The 26980-nt window shown below is 35.8% G+C and overlaps 1 protein-coding gene across 3 annotated transcripts in view; it reads right to left on the minus strand.

Moving 5' to 3' along the window:
* LOC123311280 (D(2) dopamine receptor A) overlaps positions 1 to 26980 on the minus strand; it is a 284840-nt gene that overhangs the window by 51732 nt on the left and 206128 nt on the right. For all 3 annotated transcript variants that reach the window (XM_044895162.1, XM_044895163.1, XM_044895164.1), the window contains one exon: positions 11226 to 11541. In XM_044895162.1, coding sequence (XP_044751097.1) covers positions 11226 to 11541 — 316 coding nt within the window. The remainder of the gene's footprint in view (positions 1 to 11225; positions 11542 to 26980) is intronic.

Below are 26980 nucleotides of genomic sequence, written 5' to 3' on the forward strand. Positions count from 1 at the left end.
AAGTTCTCTTTCGAACATATAGCATATATTACGATTATAAAGATATACCTATTGCTAAAAATTGAGCGAAGCTCCCCTCCGACCTTTCTCTTGTCAACGCTCCTGACCAGCTGCGGCGGACACGTAGGGGAGAGTGGGGAGACTAGGGAGGGTTGATACATGGGGAGGCTTGATACAGGTTTATATCCGCGGTCTGTAGCTGTTTTCAGTGAATACTATTCTCTGGCAGAGGGCATTGCGTGACGTTAATCTGTGAAGCTGACAGTAGTTTTTTCTGAAATATTCACCAAACAGTGTTTCGAGGTGAGAAATTGTAAGTATTTACTCACGTTACCTAAGGGTTTTATGATCATGCATTAATTTTTCGGCAGAAACAAACATTTCACTCGGAAATATGCATAGAACTCTACTCAATTTCCAGTTTTATTTGGTTGTCAAAATGTATTCTTATAAAAAGAAAACATAAAGGTAATTATGGAGAACATGCCACCATCAAGAAATACGGATGAAAAATTCAGTACTTACTAATTTTGGGGCGTAGATTGCGAATCCGAAGTCGAAATCCCGTGCAAATGCCTAGTTTTTGAGAAAATAAATAAAAATGGTAACTTCATTCACGTCCCTTCATTTCTTTATATTTGCCGTAAAAACGTATTCGTTCTTGATTTCAGCCAAGTATTTCGTGTAAAGATTCATTTTCAATCATAATTCATGCATTTCCATCCGTTTTTTTACCATTAATTCGGTAAAAACGAGATGTTTACGTTTGCCCACGAAATCGGCCATTAGGGTTATGATGACAGCGAGTAGAGCGTAGTTGCCAGACCGAAAATTTTTCGGATCAGCCAAGAAACCACGGGGAAGTGTGTGCCACCCAGAGATATCTCTCTGGGGCCACCTTTGTCTGCATAGGAGAATGGAAAAAAGGAATGATTTTGAGAGGGAAAAAGAAGGTTAGGTGAGGTTACGTTAGAACTTTTTCTAGCACATAATTGAGGCGAGTACAGCTCTCTCCAAATGATGAGGAAGCAAATAATTGAATAGTTCAAATCTGCGGTTTAGTTCCTGTAATAATTTTATTTTTCGTTTCTATTTCATTATTCAAGCTTCTCCTGTTCATATTTGTTCGTAACCTCACCTAACCTTCTCACAATCATTCCTTCTTTCCATTCTCCTATCCAGGCCCACACCTCCTCGTGGTCTTTTCTGGATGACATTTTCAGCTGTACTCACCTCAAGTATGTGATAGAAAAAGTTCTAACGTAACCTAACCTAACCTTCTTTTTCCTTCTCACAATTATTCCTTTTTTCCATTCTCCTATCCAGGCAAAAGTGGCCCCAGAGATATATCTGGGTGGTCTACATCTCCCCGTGGTATCTTTGCTGATCCGATAAATTTTCAGTCTGGCAACCTCGCTCCACTCGCTGTCATCATAACCCTAATGGCCGATTTCGTGGGCAAACGTAAACATCTCGTTTTTACCGAATTAATGGTAAAAAAACGGATAGAAATGCATGAATTATGATTGAAAATGAATCTTTACACGAAATACTTGGCTGAAATCAAGAACGAATGCATTTTTACGGCAAATATAAGGAAATGAAGGCACGCTAATGAAGTGACCATTTTTATTTTTTTTCTCAAAAACTAGGCATTTGCACGGGATTTCGACTTCGGATTCGCAATCTACGCCCCAAAATTAGTAAGTACTGAATTTTTCATCTGATTTATCCGATGGTGGCATGTTCTTCATAATTACCAGCCTCCCTGAGGCTCAATGCATGTTTCTGTTGTTATGTGGATATTTTTCACAGAGATTTTTTGGGATTTTATAATAAAATCTATTCTCACTGTTTCTATATTGATTTATTTTTGTATATTTTTACAGACAACTGTCAACTCTATTTTTTAGGTTATATGTTAACAATTTGACATGATCATAGAGTAACATTGAGTTTTATATAGGCATGAGGCCTACATTCAACACTCCCCCTTAAAACACAATGTTTCATTCAGTAAAAAAAATATAACAAAAAAAAAAGATATATGATTCAACGTGGATTCTGTTTCAAAATAATATTCCTGAATTTCTCAAATTTATGTTTAGTTAGAGCCTTGGTGAGGATATCTGCTGTCTGTTCATCAGTTGAGCAATATTCTATTTCAAATAAACCATCTCTAAATTGCTCACTCACATAGTGGTATCTAACATCTATATGTTTGCTCCTTCTCATCAGTTGTCCTGATTTTATCATCTGTATTGCACTCTGATTGTCTATATGTAGAGTTATCCTTGCTTTCCTTGATGTGATTTCTTCTATTTGTGTCTTGAGAAATTTAATTTCTTTGATGCATTCAGCTGCAGATATGTATTCTGCCTCTGTGGATGAAGTGGCTATAATACTCTGCTTTCTCGATAACCAGTTGATTGGAGCATCATTATATAGGATGATATATGTAGTGGTGCTTTTTCTGTCATTTAGGTCTCCTGCATAGTCTGAGTCACAGTAAACTTTCAGTTCAATTACATCTTTTCCATCATTCTTTTTCTTGTAGTATATGCCGTAATCTTTTGTTCCTTGAAGGTACCACAATGTTATTTTTATATTTTTATAGTCTTTATTCATTGGGTCTTCAGTAAATCGACTTTCATAATTAATCCTATGGCTTCTCTATAGGGAAATAAAGGGTTTTCTATTCCATCTTGTGTATCTCCTGATTTATCATCTGGTACAAGAGGAGTTTTCATTACTTTGCATTCAGACATATCAAATTTTTCTAGAATTTTCTTCGCATATTGTTCTTGATGTAAGAATATTCCATCTTTTGTTTTAATAATTTGTATTCCCAAATAAATATTAGAATCTTCTACGATAGACATTTCAAAATTGTTTATCAACTTCTTCAGAATATTCTCGATTTTGCTCAGATTATCTCCCATTATAATTCCATCATCAACATGAATTGCCATGTACATTTCTCCCTGGTCTCCTCTAAATATACATTGATCTGTTTTAAGTTGTATTAGCTCTTCACCTTTGAGAAAATCGGTTAATGTTTTATTCCATCTTGAAGGAGCTTGTTTTAGTCCATATAGAGCTTTATTCAAGAGACATATGCATCTTCACATCCTTCAGGTATCTTCATGTAGATTTCCTGTTCGAGTTCTCCATACAGGAATGCAGTCTTTACATCAAAAACCCTTACATGGAAATTTTTTCTGCTGCCATAGCAAACAAAAGCCTAAGAGAGCTGATGTCAACTACAGGACTAAATAATTCTTTGAAGTCTATATTCTTTTCTTGTTGACAGCCTCTAACAAGTAATCTGGCCTTGTATAGACCATCATCTTCAATTTTAAAAATCCACTTGCTAGTAAGAACTTCTTTTCCTTTTGCTTTCTTGGGATCAACCAGTTTCCATGTATTATTTTTCTGTAGTGATTGTTTTTCCTCTTCAATGGCTTTCTTCCAGTTATGTTTATCAGAACCATTCATACACTCTCCATACGTTAGCATCGCTACTTCATAATCATCATATCTCTGTGGTCTTCTTATATTTGTTCGATCTCGGTAGTTTCTTCTTTCTTGATTCTCTTCAGTCTGTTTCTTCGTTTTCTTCTTCATCAACGCTTACTTCATCTCTGATCTCTTCCTCTCCATATTGCTGATCCTCATCGGTGACCAGTTCTTCATCTTCGACAATTAGGTTCCTTCTTTTTATATCTTCTGTCATTTCTTCTTCGAACAATACATCTCTTGACACAACTATAGTCCGTTCTTTTTCATCAAAAAGCCGGTATCCATTTAAGGCATATCAAACAAAAATATATGGTTTTGCCCTATCATCAAGTTTCTTTAGGTGTCCTAGATTCTTTGCAAATACTTTTGATCCAAAAATTTGCAGTTTTGAGAGGTCTGGTCGTTTTCCATACCATTTCTCTGCAGGCGTTTCATCTTGATTAATTGTTGGACTTCTGTTGATCAGATATGTTGCAGTCAGTACTGCTTCTCCCCACATTTCTTTCTTGAGCCTTGAATCCGCTATGAGTGCCCTTGCTTTATTCATTATGGTGAGGTTCATTCTTTCTGCCTTTCCCTTAAGTTGGGGGGTATGTGGAATACTGTAGTCAAGTATTATCCCTTTTTCTTCACACCAGTTTTTGAGCCGTGTACTTGAGTACTCACCTCCTCTATCGCATCTTATTTTTGAAACTTTTAGATTATGTTGATTCCCACTTTCCAGGACAAATTTTCTTAAATATCTTTCAGCTTCTGATTTATACTTAAGCAGGTAAGTTGTACAAAAATGGGTATAATCGTCAATTATCGTCATGTAACGGTTGTATCTATTTGTCCACTCAAATCTGTATGTATTATTTCTAAAGGTCTTTTTGCTCTGTCTCTAACAGTTGAAAATGGCTTTTTGTTTAATTTGGCTTTAGCATAGACATAGAGACATGGACTGTGCCTTCCCTTTATATCTATGCATGAAATACGGTCAAAAAAAGTGACAGAGAGAAAAACACGTCGGGAATGCAGTTGTCTTTTTCTAGAATTTTGATTGGTCTACACTCACCTCTATGTGAACAAAAAAGAGAAAGGTATGTCCCGACGAGCTTTTCTCTCTTTCTAATAAATAGCCAATTTCATGCTGGCATTGCTCAGTCCATGTCTCTATGTCTATGGGCTTTAGCACATGATTCACAGAATTTGTTTGGAGAGCATAATTCATGAGGTAGACCATTGCAGATTTTTGTTATTTTCGAGGTGTGGTCAGAGCTAGGATGACCTAATTTACGATGCCACTCTTGTTTTTCTTGTTCAGATAGGAAGGAGGATTCACTCTGCGGTTTTATTTTCAACTCGTATAAACCATTTTTGGACTTTTCTCCCTCTAAAATAGTAACTTCATTTTTTAGGACTTTTACACTTGTCTTTGTAAACAGAATATCATAGTTACTTTCTGTTATTGCATGAACGGATATTAGATTTCTGCTAAGATCTGGAACATATGACACATCTTTTAAAATACAGTTTTCTCCTTCGTACTCACCTGAAGCAACTATTTTCATTGAACTTCCTTGTTTGGCAATTCTGACAGTTCCTTCATATTTCCTTAAATTTGTCAGTAGGTTTCTTTTGTTACACATGTGTCCGGTACATGCACTATCTACTACCATCACCAGATCCTTATTTTCTTCAGTAATGTGTATTTCAGCTTTTTGAGGTTGGTTTGTCTTCCTTGTGTTCATCTCTTCTGTGGAGTCATCTTCACATGTATAAAAGGAGATTTTGTCATTACTGTTGTCTTTGCCATAATTCTGTTTGTTGAATTTTCCACCAGGTTTGAAAAAACAGTTTTCTTCCTTATGATTAGTTTTTTTGCATATCGTACAGGGTTTATTTTTGTCTTTTTTAGGATAATTTTGCTTGGACTCGTGTTTATTCTTGAGGAAACAGTCTTCTTCTTCATGGTTTGTTTTTTTGCATATAGGACAAGGTTTGAAATTCTTCTTGTTCTTCTTGAAAGTAGTTTTGAAGGCAACTCTTTCATCGTTGTTGTTTTTCAGTCTTGATTCTTCTCTGATAAGTCTTCCGATTAAATTCTCTATAGTTTTTTCTTCTTCTCTTGTGGAATCCCATGCTGTAGTAAAATGGTTGATTTCCTCTGGTAAAATAGACAACATTTTTGGAATGAGCATGTTATCTGTGATTTGTTCTTTCTGTAATTTATTCAACTCGAAGGCAAGATTTTGCATAGCGCTTATGTTGCTAGCCATATCTTTTGATCTATTATACTTGAATCTGTAGAATTCTTGGAGCAATTGTTGTGCCCTCTGAGAAGAGTCTCTTTTGAATATTGATTTAAGCTTTTCATACATTGCATGTGAAGTTTCACAGCATAATTCCAAACGTTCTCCACCGTGGAAAAATGCTATGTTGCTCTGATGAGGCCAAATGAGGCCGAAACCATGGTCAGCATCTGCTTTTCTTCGGTGGAGCGTACTCCATTTGGGGGCCTTGTCGATGACAAATTGGCTAGCTCAATTCAGATCGTAACACTTGTCGATATTCATATAGTCGGGTGGTATGCATCTGAATTTATCCTCATTATTTTATTCATTGCGTCCCTGTTAGGAGTGATCACATTCTTCATTATTGCACCGCCGGCATCGTACTCTGCCGCGAACCGAGCGCGTCTCAGACTTCCCATCATACGTCCGACGTTCGCAAAGGCGAACCGGCGTACTGAATTAGGGAAAATATGGGACATATGCTATTGTCTTCGTCTTGGTTTCTATCTGCGGGGGATTGAATCGGATACCGTTTCATGTTGGATGGCGCTGTAGGTAAATAATACCCACCAGAACATGACAACATTGAATAAAGTTCCATCAATTCCAAACGTTCTCCACCGTGGAAAAATGCTATGTTGCTCTGATGAGGCCAAATGAGGCCGAAACCATGGTCAGCATCTGCTTTTCTTCGGTGGAGCGTACTCCATTTGGGGGCCTTGACGATGACAAATTGGCTAGCTCAATTCAGATCGTAACACTTGTCGATATTCATATCGTCGGGTGGTATGCATCTGAATTTATCCTCATTATGGGTTTTAACGTTTTTATCAATGGTTTTCATGATGTAATATTTGGCTTTACTGTCTTTCTGCTTCCACTTTTTCTTACTTTCTTCATTGACACAATTTTCTAGTGTTTCTGTACCATCGACAATGTCGATTAAGTCTTTTGTGGCGAAAAGGATTCTGATTTCGAAGTCCCACATAGCGAAAGACGCTGGGTCTTGAAGAACGGCGAGGTCTTTCACTTCTTCATTTTACTGACTCATCTTGGAGAGTTTTATGATATATTGTTTTTATTTTTAGAGCTCTGGGCCCATAACCTGTTGTTATGTGGATATTTTTCACAGAGATTTTTTGGGATTTTATAATAAAATCTATTCTCACTGTTTCTATATTGATTTATTTTTGTATATTTCTACAGACAACTGTCAACTCTATTTTTAGGTTATATGTTAACAATTTGACACGATCATAGAGTAACATTGAGTTTTATATAGGCATAAGGCCTACATTCAACAGTTTCATGATGGTCATTTATTTTTTCAGATGCCGTTTAAATGGAAATCAAAAGGGCGCAAGCCAAATTCACCTGATAATGTTGACAAAGCCGTTCGAGAAGTTGTAAACGAAAAGAAGAAAATAAGAACAACCGCAAAAAAATTTGGCATAGATAAAATGACACTCTCTAGATACGTGAAAAAATACATAGCAGACAAAAATATTAGTTTCTCCCCCAATTTTGTCACAACCCAGATGTTTACAACAAAAGAAGAAGCCTCCCTCAAGGAATATTTACTAACTTCCGCCAGTCTCAACTATGGTCTTACGCCTATTCAGACCAGAAGGTTCGTGTATCTCTTTGCCAAGGAGAATAACAAAAGAATTCCTGAAAACTGGACAAAAAATCAAGCAGCCTCCTATGATTGGCTTAGAGGCTTCATGTCCAGGAATACCCAGTTATCCCTTCGTACACCGGAGTCAACAAGTTTGAGTCGTGCCACGGCATTCAATAAACACACGGTATCAAAATTTTATGAAAATCTGCAATCTATATATGAACGAGAAAACTTGGGACCAGAATCTATTTATAACGTAGATGAAACGGGTGTGACCACTGCTCATAAACCACTGAAAATAATTGGCCCTAAGGGACAAAAGCAGATATCTAGGGCAACCTCTGCAGAACGGGGCACTTTGGTGACGGTATGTTGCGCGGTTAATGCATTGGGAAATTCGGTTCCTCCTCTTTTCGTATTTCCTCGGGTTCGATTGCAAGAATTCATGACTCAAGGGGCACCAGTTGGATCCGTTGCAGTGGCGCATGAAAGTGGATGGATGACTGAAGAAAACTTTATAAATTATATCGACCACTTCATCAAGTTTGTGAAATGTTCTGTTGAAAAAAAGTGCCTTATGGTCCTAGATAATCACAACAGCCATATAACCCCCAAATGCATCAGTCTTTGCAAAAATAATGGAATTATATTATTGACATTGCCCCCACATACCAGCCATAGACTCCAGCCCCTTGATGTATCTGTGTTTGGGCCTTTTAAGCACTTTTATAATGAGCATGCTGATGCATGGATGGTAAATCATCATGGCCGAACGATATCTTTAAACAATATTCCGGAGCTGGTTGGACAGGCCTACATAAAAGCATTTTCACCATCAAACATTTCAAAGGGATTTTTAACAACGGGAATTTATCCCTACAATCCCCAAGTATTTACCGAGGCCGACTTTTCTTGTGCAGAGGTGACTAACAGACCATTGCCTGATGCTGACGTATCTTCTGAGCATGGTTCTGCACCTACGGGACCAAAGGAAGTCGGTACCATTGCTGACCTATCTACTGAGTGAATAATTCCGAGCACATCCAGCAGCATACAAAACGAAAACGACACGAACAAAAATAATTCACTACCTCACTTTCAAAGCCCTGAACTAATTCGACAACAACAACAAAGGAGGTAGGAAACGAGGAGAATCAAGAGTTCTAACAGACAGCCCGGAAAAATTAGCTATTGAAGAAGAATTTGCAAATAGATCTAATAAAAAGACATCAAAGAAAAAAGGTCAGGTAGCTAGAAGGAAAATATTCTTCAAAGAAAACACCCAACCAAATCCACAAGCCGAGGCAGTCCAGGAGCCGAGAAAATTAAACAAAAGAGGTACAAGAAAGGCAGAATATATAGACGGAGAGGACGAGGATGTAGCCTCCATATATTGTAATGGCTTATATTCATCCTCAAGATCAAACGAAGTCTGGATCAGGTGTCAGGTGTGCTCGCAATGGTGCCACGAAGAATGTGCCGGTGTTAGAAAAGGCATAAAAAATTTGTATGTGACATTTGGAAATGATGGCAATGCGGTTAATATTTTAGTTTATGTGTCTCATGCCTCCCAATACATCGTATCAATCCTCCCTTATGTGGGGAGGCTTGAGATAGTTTTCCTTTTTTTGTGTTCGATGTTTTTTATGGAATAAGATGTTTGTGTTTGAAGAATTCTATTTTTATTTTGTTAAACTATTAATCAAAGAATTATATAATGTTATGAAAGTCCTGTTGATTCATATGATTTATTTTCTAGAAAAGAACATTCAAAAAACGTATCAACCCTCCCTAGTCTCCCCTATAGTACCCCAATTCTGCAGTGCGCTAATTGACCGAAGCAGCAGCCCAACTCTCAGTGTTTTTCAAGCGGGGGGCACACATTCTCTTATCATTATCTTTGTTCACATTAATGAAATAACGTCTCATTGTATTAATCTCGATTTCTTTATAAAACTTCTCTAACAGTTCAACTCATTTAAGTGATTCTATGTTTAGTCTTTTTTTACTCGGTCCTCTCAAAATCATTAATTTAAACATTTTCATGTTCTTTTCATTCTGATGAAATGAGTCCACGTGCAAGATTATTATATCTCTTAATCCTTACTAGTACTGCTTAATTTATATGTTCACACGAGACCATTCGATTAAATGACTCCTCAGGAATATGTATTTCATGATATTTCATAATTTACATTGATTTTCAGACCTCTCTAGATTTTCTCACAAGGAAATGATTCTGTAGCTCCAGAATTGAATTCTTCTCACGTCTTTTTCATTGATAATGAATACTCGTTTATAGTATTCTCGTGATCATCACCCTTATTTGAATCAGTTTATTTCATTTCTCAGCCAACTCTGTTAACTGCTCAATTACATATGACTAATTACTGTTGTGAGTTTGAGATGAATGAATCCTTATGTTCTCCAGGGTGGACCCTGGATTTAGTAGTTTTCATATGGTTCAACTGTCGGTGGTAAGCCTTGATATTGGTTGACAGTCTCTCGTCCTGGTTCCACCCTGGAAGGTCTGCTCTGGTAATCATGTGCACTCTCAGTAGGTAAGATTTACTCATTATACTTTGAACTCTCATTGATTCATCGTGCTCGATATAAATGTTATTTTTCAGCCTCCTGCTCTCGAAACCAACGATTAGTTTTCCTCGATAGTACTCTCGATTTTTACTTATTTATCAATTGTATATTCTATTTTTCTGATGGTCGTCTAACTGTCTTACTCGTAAGCAGTCCGTCTCTGTAAATGTTGTATTGATTGATGAATTTTTGCACTCTTCAAGACCAACGTTGTGTCTCTCAATTATAATATCCTTACTCTTCTCATTTTAATTAGAATATTCTTATTTTTCTCATTCGATTATAATATTCTTGCTCATAACACCCCCGTTTTTGTACGCCTATTCATTTTACCCATATCAACAAATACATTACAGAATTTCAAATATACAATTATGCTCCCACCCCAACATCACTCCTGGAACTGCCACTGCAACGAACCCGATAAAATTTCGAGATTTATTACTAGAAGAGTTGCTTTTTCAGAATATGTATCACATTTGAACCTGCGATGATTTTTGTGGGAGATCCCTGAAGTGCCGGGAGTTGACCTTCGAAAAATCGCGAAAAAAAAATTTGATTAATTCTCAACAGTCCCAACACAAATTTAATTCAATTCATGAAATGTCAAAATTATTTGGCCAAAAATAGAATTTCACAGTGAAATAATTAATTCTATATTTTCTCAGGTTTTTTATCAATTTGCAGGCTGCTTTCAAAATTTACAAATTACTTTCAACAATATGTAGATACTATGGACGAATTAAATATATCGCAATCCTATTTCTCGAGATAAGAAAATAGCATTGAATATATCTCATCAGACTGTGAAGCCAGTCCTGACACGTCTCTCATATAATTTTTATTAATCTTGAGAAACTATAAGCATGAAGACGGCGATGAAAAATATCCTGTCTGACAAGTCTCATCCTAAAGCATTAATTTAATCCCTTGCTGTTGTAGGTAACTGTGTTTACCTAAGCTTCTAGTTGTATCAACGTTTCAACGAACTAATGTCTTGTGTTTAATTCATTAAGTATGTAGAATATCATGGCATTTCTACACTATAACGTATGAATCTTCATGTAGAATAGAACAGAATTATTCATGAAGCCGCCATTTGAATTTAATTTTTAATCTTTGGTTGTATATCTTACTCTAATCAGAAATTAACCACGTGTTAATTATCTCAGAAGCAATAGTGCGAGTAGTATCAGTTTTCCATTACTCACCCCACTTCTAACATATTGCTATTGAGTGTGATATCGGGATTTTTCTTGCTATTGGCCATCGCTTTCGACGCAGCTTCCAGGCTTCTGGACAACTTTAACATTTCGGCACCGAATGCACTCAATGCCGAAACAGCACAAGGCGTAGGTTCTGATTCTTGAATCCACAATTCATGAGTATCTATTGTTGTTACTTCCGTGTCCGTAGAAGCCGCTGAATATGCATGTTGAGGGGTGGAATTCTTACTGATGGCGCAATGATTGTTTGCATTCTTGGCTTTCGTTGCATTCAGCAATCTTCTCCAAGTACAACGTCGATCTGTAAACAAAACTACTTAGGAACAATTGTTTATTACTGAAGGGATTTCACAAAAAGACAGAACGAATCAAACAAAAACAAAATAGAGAAAAATGATCAATTTCAATTCTGTTGAGCTCGAAAAGTTCTACAAAAAGTCCAGGATGTTGTATAACTTGTTTTGAAGGACAACCCACAATAATCAGTTTGAACATGAAATAGTCTATGAAATGAAGGTGGTTTAAAAATTATATAATTGCTCATTGAAACAGTGGGCTATTATTAGAGATAAAGGAAAACGAATGTTTTTTTTTAAAGAAATTCAAAGACGTCAACTCCACCGCCTTCCTCCATCTTCTCTTGTTATAACTTATACAACGATATTGTTTAAACTGTCGAAAAAGTTGAACCATTTAGGAGCTTACGTCGAAAATGCTGATAGATAGATAGGTAACACCTATCTAAATTACCGCAAAGCAATGGGAAAATCTTATCTCGTTGTCCTTGACTCAACCATATGGATTTTTTTATGGGAATGAAAATGGAAACTTAGGATTGCCGAATTTTTCTCATTAATGGCCCGTTTCGATACCAACTGACCCAAAGAATTAGGATACAAGCGCAAAAAAATAGAATATAAGCTCAAAATCTGACCAACAAAATTCCTCAGAATTAACACATTTTTTCACAATGGTCGGTCATCACAATCTTATTCTTGTTCGAACCCTTTCAATCGTAGTGAAAATGAGATGAAGTAGGGTAACAATAATAGCACTTTGTCAACATAAGCACGTTCAATGAACTGTCTCAATTTTCTACATTTTTGTCACCCCAAATCGCAAATTTGAATATTTTATACAGGGTGTTTTCAAAAGTGAGACTTTTTTTGACAGAAGGTAGAACTCATTAAAATGAGTCGTTGAACCAAAAATTGTCCATATAAAATATCAAAATTTCGACAAAATTTCATTGCATTTCAAGTACGGGACTGTGGATGGACACTCCGGCATCGCAAAAACGAAACTTTTTGTTGTCACTTTTGAGAGAATTATAATTGTTGGGTGAAAAAAAAATAAAGAAAATCTACGCAGTTTCTTTAAAGTGCTAAAGTTAGTTATGTTGAAAATGTGCTATGATGTTACCCCAGTTCATCCCATATTTACGATGATTGTTGGAATGTTCGAACAAGAAGATTGTGAGGCCCATTGTGAAAAAAATTGTGAATAATTTAGACTAATTTAATTGGTGAGATTTTGATGTATTATTCTATTTTTTACACTTGTGTCCCAAATCTCTCCTGTCAGTTGGAATATAAATGGGCCATTTCATAAAATTGTGTAAGTTACTAAAAAATAATGGGAACAATTCGGCAATCCTAAGTTTCCATTTTCATCACCACGTAAATATCGAACGAGCCAATATTCTAAACGAAACCACATGGTCGAATCAGGAGATAAGTTTTTTTCCACTGCTTTGCGATAATTCAGCTAACAAACGGTCTATATAGGGTCGTATTAGGATCTACTTCAGTAATCATTTTCGATTTTTTTCTCAACTTTTTCATTTAGATCAGTTCTGCCTTCTGTTGAAAAAAAGCCCCACATTCAAATACACCCTATATATATTATAGATTTCCTGCACGCATTTCAAGTTGCAAAGAGTCACTTTCCCTAATGGTGCGGGAAAAACGCCTGCTATTTCTTTCCCGCACGCACTTGAGTGCGGGAATGGATTAGAAGGGTTTTTTCCCGCACGCAAATATTATAGAGTAAATTAAATTCTATCATGTCTCTATGTACCGAAATCCAACGATGAGAAAACCATGGTAACGACAGGCAGAATTACGTCATTATATATGAATTAATCAAATGAGATATGATCTGTTTCGTGAAAAAGATATATTTATACAGGGTGATTCATAACTATTGGGATTTAGGCTAAGGGCGGATTGTTTGGACCAAAATGTGGCGATAGGACTAAAATATGGCGATAGAACAGAATAATATTTTCTTCGAAGTTCGAAAGTCTTTATTGAAAGAATTAGAAAAGGCATAGAAGTCGGAGGAGGCCACGTAGAACATTTAATTTAAGTTTATTCTTTTTATGTTACATTGTTTTCAATTATGCTTTATCGTCGAAATAAATAAATGAAATAAATAAATCGTAATCTATTTTTTTTTAATTAAGAGCGTATTGAAAGCGTAAATTAAGAACCAGTGAATGCCACTTTTGACTGGAGATTCTTGAGGCATTACTTCCACTTATATACCAAAAATGGTGTTAAAAAAGGTTATAAACAAGTTGAAGAAGTTGATATTTTCCTCAGATATAAAATCGATTACGTACAATGCCTCATCTGGGGTAGCGATGCCCCAATGAAATTCTCGTGCAGATCATGTACCATCGACACCTCAATTCCCTAAGAGGATAGAAACCACTAGTCCGTTTCAATTAAATGATAACTATGTTACTGTGGCTTACAACAAATTAAATTGAGTGGGTTCTATAAATGGAATTCGGCTGCCTGAAATCATAATCGAGTGAACCCTTCCCGAAACTTCTGCCGCAATCCAGCCTTCTTTGACGAAATTTATTCCGAAATTAAAGTTGACAACTTTGACCCTTCGGACATCGGAAACGAGTTCGAATCGATTATGCCACTAAAATGTCCTGGTGGGCAAGGGATCTTCTTACACCATGTCCGAGTAAAATGAGGGAAACATTGACGACTGTTTACATACTCCTACACAGAGTTGATATGAAAAATTCTTTGAATTCATTAATTATGGTTTCATTCAAATCTCATTTAACTGATAGGTACCATAGATTAACTTAAAATATAGATGGATTTGATGGATCACTGTGATAAGTGGCGCCATCTATTGTTATGGTACACTAATCACAAAAAATTATTCTAAATTTGATCGTTAGGTGTCACTGCATTTTGAGCTTTCGATCGTTATCACTCGTGAATGATTGTGATCTCCGCCGAATATTCAAACGATTAATCAAGATATCTATAGAACGACAGACTTAAATGTTTTTTTGATTATCTATCAATCTACGAATTGACATAATTTTCAGTTGTAATTTAACTAGTGCAATGAAAATTATCGATTCATTTTCATTGCAAGAGTTAAATTTAATGAGAAAATTTTGTGAATCCATCAAATCGTATTGTGTCGCTGTCAGTTGCTGTCACATTGCCGCCACCAGTGGCGACGATAATTATTGTATAATTTATACTTATTGCAGGCACGTAGGAGCTGTTGGAAAAAATCGTTGCTACGGGCAATGAAAATTTTTTTTTGTAAACGACGCATTATAAAAAACCCATTGTCAAATTTTCTAAGTGCAATGTCGCGATTTGAAAACGCTTCTGTTGTAGATATTGATAAGAATATGGACAATCTTACGCCAACGAATACAAAAAAGTCAAAAACGTCAGTATGGAGACAATTTCAAGATATCGATTGAAATTTATCGCATTTCTTAATAAACTTTTTAGGGTTTTCACTCCCAATCTCTGAAACAAAATCAATTAAAAATGAAATAAACGATTTGCTCCTGCGTAAATTCTTGCACTAATTTGTGCCGAAAGAAATCACTTATTAGAACGAGAAACTTTGGTGGGAAAAATTGCCTTCATTCTAAAGGACTGAGCAAGCAACATGCACAAGAAGGATGGATCCTTTTATAAAGAAATTGTGGTGAAAACAATGTGGAACGTGACAGCAAAACTTGTTCAGGAAAAATATTGCGAAGATTTCGGCATTGCAATAGATCCATTTAATGATGTAAGATTTAAATCGGCTAGGGGTGCACGAGATGCTGCGCGCAAAATATTACAAATGAACCCGGAAAAGAGAAAAGAAGGCTCATCGGCTTTTACTTACAAAGAATTTCTACAAATTTTGAAGCTTTACGATGAAAACAAGCCGGAGGGTCTACAGAAAAAATTTTTTCATCTCATATCTTATGAGCTAGCATTTCGAGGAGGTGAAGCAGCCAACTGTTTGACGGATTTCTTTCAAGAAGAAAAGTTTAATGATGGAACTAGCACAAATAGAATAGAATATAATCCAGTGTTCTCAAAAACCTGCCGAGGAGGAGGCCGCAGATTAACAGACAGTAAATTGTTAATCAGAAACACTACTAATGAAGAGATCTGCTATGTTAGGCAGGTCAAATTAACCGTTTCTTATTTAATTTTTCTTATCAAAGATTTTTTTAAAGATTATATAAAAAACTTTAATCAAAACGGAGATCTAACGTGAAGACGAACCGTCTGTTTCTTACACCGAATCGAGAATAGCAAAATAATAATATATGGTTCAAGAATATCCCAGTTGGCAGAATCGAGATCGCAAAATGGACAAAGCCGTATGTCCAAAAAGCAGGTCTCGATAGCGAAAAGTTCAAATTTACAAACCATTCTCACCGAGCAACTGCCGTTAGCCACCTAGCTTCTAGGAAAATTAGAAACAGTGAAAAAAACAAGTGTTTCTTCAGTTTCAACATCTGCTTCATGTAACATTGTTTCTGACCAACAACAAACTTCGACTGGGTTCAATCATAAATTTCAATAATTGCGTTTTTAATTGTAAATATTTCAATAACTAGGTTCAACAGTTTTCATGTAACTTTAATAAGTAATAAACGTTTATAATTACGTCTGCATTTATTTTAAAGGACCTGATAATTTTGCACAAGTGCAAATTATCGATAATTTGCACTAGTGCAAAATTATCGCCTAATTGTATGGTCATTGGCTAAAAAAACAATCAAAAATTAGTCGGAACATTGTTGTCTGTCAAATTTGACAGATGAATAAAATTTTCTAATAAATTATTCAATAGGCGAAGCGAAATGTCTGCAAGAGTGAAGTCGTGCTGTGTTGTTGGGTGCAAAAATCGTGGTGCAAGGAGGTAATTATGCGACATTACATTGAATTCAAAAGATCTTAAAACCTTTATTAAACAAGTTCATAGGATGTTCGTTACTTCCCCAAAGTACAATTAAACATCGCCCTACAATAATCTGGGGGAGGCAGAATTTTCTTACTGAGGTTTCTTTTCTGAGCTCTTGTATCATACGCCGAATTGTATGGTACTTCATTACATCATCCTCTACTGAAACTTTTTCATGTCATGCATATGCTTTATTGTTTGTTATTCAAAAATGTATTGCTGATATTCAATAGAATATGCGTATATTATGTATAAATATCGAATTGTTTTTGTGATTAGGAATTATGGTAGTTTATGAGAAATGATTTTGTGTAATGAATAAGTTTTGTAAGTAGAATAAAGTGAATTGAAAAGCTAATTTTAATTATAAAATGAATCCGTGTTTGAAAAACAATGCAATAAATTTTTCAATTATGAACTAATTTTTTTTTCGATTCTTCAAATCAGAGAAAACTCCAGATGAAGATTCGCATTATTCGTTATCTCACTGCAATTTCTCAATCAGCAATTTATTCGAATCTTTCTCTGAGTTTCGCTCAGAAATTTTCAAATATATTCTGCCTTGATCATTACAAGAAAATTAAAAATGAGCGTTACAGATTCCCTTTTTATTTGATTTCGTCGAAAATTAGTACATATACCGTAAAAACAGATGACGCTGAAGTTTGTTTTTCGAGTGGTCCATCTATTCTCTGTTCATTTAATCTATGATAGGTACGAACTCTAGGAATGAAAACGCTGAAACTTGTCAATTGATTTTTAACTACTCTGCAATCAAATATTTAGTGTCATGTTATTCAATCCTTTAGGTGCATCAGCATATTACCCTTTTTAATAATAATAATAATAATAACTAACTACTAGCTTTTAGTATTCAACCCCGGGTTTAATACTCAAGGCTACTAGAGAACTTGAGGAAACTTCAGTTGGGCGAAAATATCTATAGAAGTCTATAGAAGGCGGTACTCACAGAACACTAATACACAAGAAGTGAAATATACTAAGTAATCTGAGGCAACACCAAATGTCATTTGAATGCCGCCATATTTGGTTGTGAAAGTATACTTCATTCAACTTTATTTTAGCAGTCGGTTGGCCATGGAAATTTGACACATTTCACTCTGTATAGTACGAAAATGTGGGGTTATGAAGCTTGTCAAAACATTTTTGGGTTTTAAATCAACGCTATGTTGCCCGTTCGACGTAAAAGTTTCTGTTATTACGTATTTTACCACTATCACAATGTCGAATTTCTTCGGAAAATATATGACGAACATAATTGAAGTTTATACAAACTGATTGAAAGCATACCAAATCCAGTTATTCGCATGGAAAATACAAGAGATCAGTATAATATCATAAGATGCACTAGCTTGAGGAGAGTTAATGTTCGTTATCTTCTTTGGCTTTCATCATTTGTAGATTTCAAAAATATTAACCCGAAGATGAAATGCATATGATGCAGTAGTTGGCAATGGGTATCTCCCGAAGGAATTAACAGATAATTACAAGAATGTTAAATTTTTCAATAAAAATCATCTTGCATCAATATAAGTAAAAGGAGTTGAAGGAAGTTGAAACTTCACCGTTGAACAAAAATTTCACATGAATAAACAGTAACAGGGCAACTTGCGCGTATTTGTGGCTTTCATCTTAATACATTGATGTAATTATAATAATTAGGTATTTATTAGTACCTTAAGACATTTACATTGTATAGGACAAGTCAAATGAAAAACAGAAAAATCCATTTTAGGGAACTCATTCTCCGATGACATTTATCGAAAATCCTGTAGTAAACTTTTCGCATTAATTCACTCAAACATAAAATTCTGAAATGCCACCACTTTTTTGGGTCTCCCAATAGAAGGAAATTCTTTCACATACTCTTCATTCACAATCTTTCTGATTGTGGAAATATTCTGCTGTAATATAAGTCGTTTAGATTCAGATGAAACATTATATAAATTCTCTTACGTTGAATATGTTCGCTACCGTCTGACGTATTGTGGATTTTAGAATATCAGGGTATAACTATTCGAATGAGCGGACCTGAATTCTAAATAGCACTTCCTGAAACCCTGTCTCTTTTTTCAATCACTTTCGGCATTTTCGAATTTTCGTAATAAAAATTGATATTAGTTGTGGCAACGGCGTTATGACATTAACGACATTTCATGAGTGCCAACCTAACTTCGTTCTAGTTACAAAAACTTGAGAAAATTATTTCATGGCCAACCGACTGCTAAAATAAATTTGAATGAAGTATAGATATATGAATGGCGGGAATTTTGAATTTACAGGCGTACTATACCTATATACATACTTTTCGTTGTTTTCATCTTCATTGTAAATTTACAGCTTACAGCTTCTATCATTAATATTGAAAACAGATTTGGAATTCATGATGGAAGCTGTAAATTTACATCACATAAAGAATAACATAAAGGTAGGAGAAAGTTAGCATTTCAGCAATTCATTTATTTTTCGTAAAAATTCTATGAATAGTATTTTCCAGAGGAGCACATTTATATATCACTCAGCAAAATGCAAATACATAGTGAGGATGAAATATATCAAACAATGTGGTATTTGAGAAGAAATAGTATTATTGATCGTAAAACCTGTTCCCCATATAAAATCTCAGTATAAGCAGAGGAAATAGAAATCTAGTAACATCCACATATATGTATGATACAAAACAACCAAGATAAAAACCTAAGCAAAAATCGGTCCCTATAAAAGTGTAGTTATATTGAATTTATTCACATAATGAGCTATTTAAATTATCGGGCCGGCTCTTTCATTGTGATACATTCTCTTGTTTCCTTGTACATCTCAAAATTGAAATCATACCTGAAACAGAAAAAAGAGAATGGCCATAGAGAAAGCTTAGTAAATAACATATTATGAAAGTGATTGATATAGAATTGGAAGGATGAGAAATCAGAGATCAAAAATATATCAACCTACCTAATCACGAGTATCAGAATAGATGAAAATATTATTCAACATTCGGTCGTTCGTAAGTTACATCTCCTTGAATCTGCACTTGAATCTCCTAAATAATCCGCCTCGTTATGTAGTAGGGAAGTAATTTTTCAGTTAAATAATCAAATATGTGGATATAAAAACATGATTTTTAAAACGTCAACAGGTTGTCGACCAAAAGAATTAGGTTAATTTGGTTTTGACTGGTGCTGTCACTTCAACCGGAAATTCATGTCGGCCATATTATTTGGTTGTAGATTGGACCATAGAAGAGGGAGTTTCACCCCCCTGGCGGTACTGCTGGGAACGGCGAGAACTGAACGCAAGTACATGGGAAATTCAGAGAAACACCGTCTGCTCCGACCTTGGAACATAGATACAAGGAATGGAAAATAAACATTTTTTGTTGTCCAAAGACTGGAGTGACAAAGTTGCTTAGTGCCGCCAATCACAATTGAAAAAAAGTTGAATCTGACATCATTGTCACGTCAATTTTGCGTACAAAAGGTAAGAGCTATATAAATTCATTTATTTTACGCCACTGCTTTAGTGTCGCGCTAGACAGAGAAGCATCGAATGTTTGTACCACAAAAAATATATTCATAGCACGTCAATGTCCATTCCATGTATTTATGTTCTAAGGCTCCGACAGGAAGTGCGGGTGGAGCAGGAATCCAACCTGCGGCAGGGAGCCGAAGAGCGACCCGAACCCCACCACCATGATCCCGAAAACCTGGAAAGGGCTCCAACAGAGCTTAATCCTTTTGATATCTGAGATATCTGGGATAAGTGAATTTTCCTCTGGAAAAGTGAAAGTCATAACAATAGCTTTATTGTCCAACAGTTTAACTGGCATGGGCAAACTTTTTTAGGGGAGGGCCAGATAAAATGAAAAATTACCTGGGCGGGCCAAAAAAAAATACACATTTTTACAAGTGATTAACTTTTTTTAGATTTTGACATCAAACATGACTAACATCCTAGAAAAGTAAAAAAAAATGACAAAAATTAATTATTGTTTGGTAGGATACGGAAGAGTATGTGGAAAATGAAACAGTGATTGAGCTTTTAAGAATTGTCCATACTCTTGTAGAAATTGGCCGTGATGATGCTAAAAGCTGGTCACTAAAGGTGCCAACAGATTACTCTGACGTGACGTGGGCCCAAGTCATAATGCGCATTATTAAAAATCTAATATAGGATTTTTTGCGGAAGCGTTAAATTAGTCAGACGTGACCTTGACACGTGTATTCCCACGTTCCCACATTGAACGCTTCCGCGCAAAATCCGATGTTAGATTTTTGAATCATGCGCATTATGACATGGGCCCACGTCACGTTAGAGTAATCTGTAGGCACATTTATAGTCGGTTGCTTACGCTGCTATTCATAGTTCCATAGTGGAAAACACCTGTTCACATAACAATATGCAGTTGTTCCCGAGATATTATGATTATTCAAAATATGCCCACGATACCAGATTCCGCCCGTCATATTTGGTGCTCCTCCCTCCAGTAGTAATGTTGTAAATATTAGTCAAAAGTACTTTGAAGGACGTGATTGTTTGTTTCTTGAAATTTTTGAAAAATATGTGTTGCTCTCATCAATGAAAATCAAAAGGTCAAAAATACTTCGAATTACACAGACGTTGACAACGAACCAAACGAAAATTTTAATGCTTGATTCATTAGCATTACTAACCACCACGAGCATAATATCATCATCTCAGTAACCGTGCTGTTGACTGCTATAACTCGAGGTCCCAAGACTCCCAAGCAAATCCAAAATAATTTTAGAATTGAGAGAACTAGAACACTACACCTATGCTAAGTTTCGCGCAAACTTTGCTAAACTAAAATTAATGTTATATCCAATAATTAATACCGTTCTTAAAGCTCAAAAATTTTCATTTAGAAGGAAACCGTTACTTAATCGATTCAAACTACGCAGAATCGAATAATTGAATAAATTTTCATGTATTAATCACACTTGAATACTGCCTTCATGTTTGGAGCTCAACAACAAGCCGTTCGTTGCAAGTTTTGGATTCCATGCATCACTATTTGTGTTCTGTGATGCAGTCGTTGGAACATCGAAGGAGATTTGGCGACTTTTGCTTTTTCTGGGGATTACAAGAAATAATGCCAGCCGCTGCCAGATGCACACGCAGTACTTAGGCTGAGCCTCGAGCACAACTCTATGCAATTTGAATAACAAATTGGTGGACTTTTATTTGAGGGATTCAGGGCTGAAGTGAACCAAGTCCATGCAGCCTAGTTTTGAGATACATGACATAGAAGTTGTTTATCAGCAATTAATTCAAAAGTGACTTCTTTAGATCTGTGTAAAGTGAATGTGAGCATATGCTTATATTCTAACCTAAGTCATGTATCCCAAAACTAGGCTGCATGGACTTGGTTCACTTCAGCAGCTATGAAGCCCCCATTTATCAGTCCTTCTTCCACCTAATACGTTTCCAGCTAATTTGTCGTCTTCGATGTATAATCTTCAACATTTCAAGATGATAATAAACAGTACGCAACTTACGCTTTGAGACAACTCGGTATTAGGTGACATTGCTTTTCCTTATCAGGCGGACAAACTTAGAAAACAAAAATACTGGTGATTGTTTCAAAATCTTTACGCGGGCCGGATTAGACTTTCACGTGGGCCGGACCTGGCCCGCGGGCCGTAGTTTGCCCATGCTTAGTTTAACCCATTTACAGGACAATGCGAATATAAAATACAAAAAATAACAAACGATAGCATAGAAACAAAAACAAAATAAACAAAAATTTTATATGATCTATTATACATTCTCTTAAAAATAATAAATTGCTGACTTGATCAAATTTTCTTGATGAGGAGAATATATCATGGCCAACACAAAATGAATTGAAGTTCTCACACATTTTCGTGATAGGTGCCTTTTGCAGAATGTTCGAGCTCTTTCTGGCTTGAAAACCAGGACAGTTCTTGAGTTGAAACTTAGAACGCTAAAGTTGACTTTCGACTATATTTCTGAACAATCAATATTATAATGGACCACATTAAAAAGGAATGATAAAGAAGCAATAACCCTTCTCATTTTTAAATTCAAATATCCAGTTCGCTCACACAAGATTGCACTGTCACATCCTTGGGGTGGATACACTCCATCAATCTTAAACATGGAAACATACTAAATCGGGATTTACTCGAGCGTCGTGGGGACCTAGTAGATTTTGAAGATTAGATGGTGGAAAGAGAAAAAGGTTCTATGATGTATGCACTTTCAGCGGTAGAGAAAGCGCCTGCACGTTTTCCATAATGTAAAAAAGATCGTCAGGTGTGCCTACATACTCGAGCGTGTCAGATTAACATACCGTAGGCCCTACGTGTCTCTGATAATAGATTCATGTTAATCTGACAGTTTACGTGGTAGGGCTGGCCGTACGGAAGAGTTGAAGAATGGTAAGAAGAAAATTTTCCAGCGTGTCAGATTTTTAGAGGATATGTTAATTGGACCCAAGGGAAGCTACTTTTCAAGAGACTGACAATTCGGGCGTGACGCAAGGTCACAGCGGTCCTTTGAAAATGCAAAAAAATCGTTACTTGTACCTTGTACATACTCGAGCGTGTCAGATTTTCATACAGATGGTTAATCTCTGTTGACCTATTAATCTGACACTAATTAGGGGGGTTTTTCTTAATCTGACAGTTTGAAGATGATAACAAGGCGTTTTTTTAAAATTTCTGCCTTCCTGTACTTCTAATCGTTTCTGTATTAATTATGAAAGTTGTATATAATAAAATTCTGTACAACTTTTGTCTGAAGCAATTTTACACACTCTTAACCGTTTTCGAGTTAGCGACGGGCGATAAGTGCGGGGAGCTCACCATATGCAAAAGGCCAAGGTCAATGTAGAAACCCAGTCTAATGTACATTCATCGCCATATATCTCAAAAACGTTCAAACGTAGAAAACATTGATACGAACGAAATTTGTAAAAAATGTTATGCTCTACAAGTTTTATGATGAATGCGAAAACAATTTGAAGCCCAGGAGGGGAGATAATTCAAAAAAACTCATTTTTTTCACCTTTATGGCCATTTTTTATCGTTTCGGCCTACTGAAACTGTTAGATTATATGTTTTCCGTTATTCATAAGTAAGCTCCAATATAGGAAAAAAGCCACCGAGCCCGAGAATGTACACGTGACAGATTAAGAGAATGTATACTTATCAACATGTTATTAACCACGTATATCTGAATCTGACACACTTGAGTACGTACACTAACCCTCTTTTTTCTATTCTGACAGGCTGTCCTAGACAATTCCTTCTATATGAAGGTCTAATTTTTGGTAGAGGTAGGTACTCTACAGGGTCTAGGGTATCTACCCTTATATTAATCTGACACGTTTGAGTAAATCCCGAATTTTCCTCTTGGGCTCCCCAACTATAAGACTCTTGAAGAAAAATTACAGGAAGTGGTCCGAATATGATGCCTGAAGTTATTATGGGCTCCCAGTATATTTCCACTAGAGCATGCGCGACAGTTATGAAATCCGTACTGAAACACTTCTATTACGCTCTCAAACATTTTAGTGTACACGATTGTATTCTTCTGTAGAAACAGGTGGCGATAAGTTTATTTGTGTATTTACAAAATTGTTTTATGGTGAATGTTTTTGTGGTATTTGTTAACGTCTATGTTTAAATCTGGATTGTTGATTAGAATAATGACTAGTAGTTGATAATCCAAAATAAGAACTAACTCAAATACTGAATCGAAAAGAAATTAGATGCTTTTGAAGAATCACTTGGAATGTTGGTATTATGGGCCACTTATGGTTCTATTATGGGACAGGATTTATATTCGGAAGAGTTAGATAAATCCAGCATCATCACGCCTAAGAAAACAGGCACCAAACAACAAGTCTTTTCAGAATCAAGACCTAAGAAGACTACAAACAAAAAAAGCATTGAAATAAAACACCCCTTATCTGGAATCAATGGAAGAGCGGCTTTCCACTGAACAAGGGGTGATTATTTTTAAGATGTTAACACACAAAATTGAAGGCCCTTTTAAAGGCAAAAATGGTGGATTCGGCCCGTCGCGCGAAGGACAGGACTTTGATGTTTTTCTATATTTTCTGGGGAGAAAATTTAAATGAGACTCTGTTAAAATTTAACGAATAAATCTATTCCAGGTATTTGAATACAAGCACGTATTTGGTCGATAACGACCCAAAATAAAATCTCAATTTCTTTCGCACATACAAAGTGCGCAAAGCAATAATCATTAAAATTTCGCCAACAAAATCTTGGATTAAAATTCTCTTTTTTTCAATTGCACAACAACAATAAAAATATAATCAAAAATCAAATGAATTTTAGAGGAGCTTTCAGGACTATGGACAAACAAAAATTGGAACCTTCTACCTTTTTCTGCGACCAGCGACCGTCGTTCGCCTGGGGCTGCTGGTGAACTTTTCGATCACCAGACTTTCCTCGCACAGAACGGCGAATTCTTTACACTCAACCGCACTTCCCGCACTTTTCCGTCGTCAACGATTAACGCTCTTCGTTTCTACTCTATACGAAATCCCTAAAATCCTATATCCGATCTATACCACAAATAAAAACAATTATTTCGCCCTAACTGACTTTAACCACGGTACTAAATCTCTTACACTATTCCCCGAATAGCTCGTACCCGTCTCCCTTTTTGAGACCTAACTCCGAAAAATACTTCTAAATTTCTCGAACTGCCGAATCTACTCTCGGACTTCCAAATCTACCCTATTAGAATCCCGGATTCTACTTCCGTCTTCCCGACGTATATTTTCTTCGACCAACTTCCCACTAACTCCCTTCCTTTTTTTTTGGTTCCTTTTATTATTCCCCTTCTTAGATCAAAAACCCAAATTCCTTCTCCACCTCTCGTGGGTGTTTCCCCGATTATTCCACGACGCTCTAACCTTGCATTTTTCTGAACTAATTGAATTAGCCGGTTAAAACTCAAGAGCCTGCTAATTCTTACAACGCCGAATCAATTATCTTCGAATATTGAATTGATATATAAGCTCTTATGGGCGAGTTATTATCTAAACTAAACCGTTTTCCTTTTAACTTAAAATTGGCCTCATGTCCAACATGAAACTCTACTTCTTCGACACTTATCTTCCGATCAAACCTTTATTTTCAATTATCTTTGACGTTGAGAGCCCGAGAAAGAATTTCCTAGCCCAATATTCTACAGCATATATATCTCGTCAATATTCCTATTTATTACAGCATCAACCAAAAAAAAATGAGGTCAACGAATCTGAGGATGGAAGTCACGAGTTTGTTCCAGAAGATGGAGATATGGATATCGACGAAATTGGAAAATTTGTTCTTGATGACCGTGATGCAGAATGCCTATTTCAAACTGTTACCTATCAATTATTCACTATGAGGCCCATATTACACGCAGTCTGATCCAGATGTAGATATGTACAATATCTTTAGGTCTCACATAAATCCCATCTTAATTGAATTTTTTTGATAATGCCTTTTTTATATACTATATGTAAACCTCTGAGCTTGAAGTGTGTCATTCATTGGATATTTATTCGTGAGATCCCAAGATTTAGTAAAAAAACAAAAGGGGGGCTCATATTGGGACCACTCCCTCAATTAGTTCCTCATCTTCTGAAATTCTTTGAGATTTTCACTCCCAGTCTCTGAAAGAAAATCAATTAAAAAATTGAAATAATCGATTTGTTCCTGCTTTAATTCTCGCACTAATTAGTCAGGAGCAAATCACATTAAAAAAAATTGTTGGCCGGCAATAAACGAAAAATTAAACTTTATGGTGAAATTTCGAGACGTTTCGGAGTCTATATCCTTCATCATACGAATTCTTAAAAATCTTCAGAATTGTAGTTTATATAGGTACTCATTTTATTTTGAATATTTGTCTGCATTATTACCTATTAATTTTTGCCTTAACGGAAGATATGACTATATAGAGTCTCTTTTCGAAAGAAAATAATCGGGAGGTGTGTGATCAGGGGTTCTAGATTAATTTTGGTCTTTTCACCTTTCTACATGATGACGATTAAAAACTTTTTTCGTAATAAAAAAAATTCCACTATATTCCTCATAATGGAGGTAGGTACCAGAACAAATGGAATGAAAACTGGTCTTTTGATTTTTCTCGTTTGAAATGAAAAAGGTTCATGATATTTCCAATTAGAAAATATCGTATCTTTCATGATACTTCAAATTTTAGATAATTCCACTAACTTCACATTTAAGTACTCTTACCGAGATGTCAATAGACATACAATATAAAAAATGAAGCCTATCTACTGTACAGCCACTTTTTTTTCATTGTGAGAGCTCAAATTGGGGAAATTTATATGGATATCGTCCATCAAAAGACGGATAATTCTTTTTCGTTGGCACTTCGAGAAGTTTAGTTCTCGACAAATCCATTGGGCTTTCAATCTCACTTTATTTTATGAT

The sequence above is a fragment of the Coccinella septempunctata genome, chromosome 4 (genome assembly GCF_907165205.1).
Source record: "Coccinella septempunctata chromosome 4, icCocSept1.1, whole genome shotgun sequence".
Lineage (NCBI taxonomy): Eukaryota > Metazoa > Arthropoda > Insecta > Coleoptera > Coccinellidae > Coccinella > Coccinella septempunctata.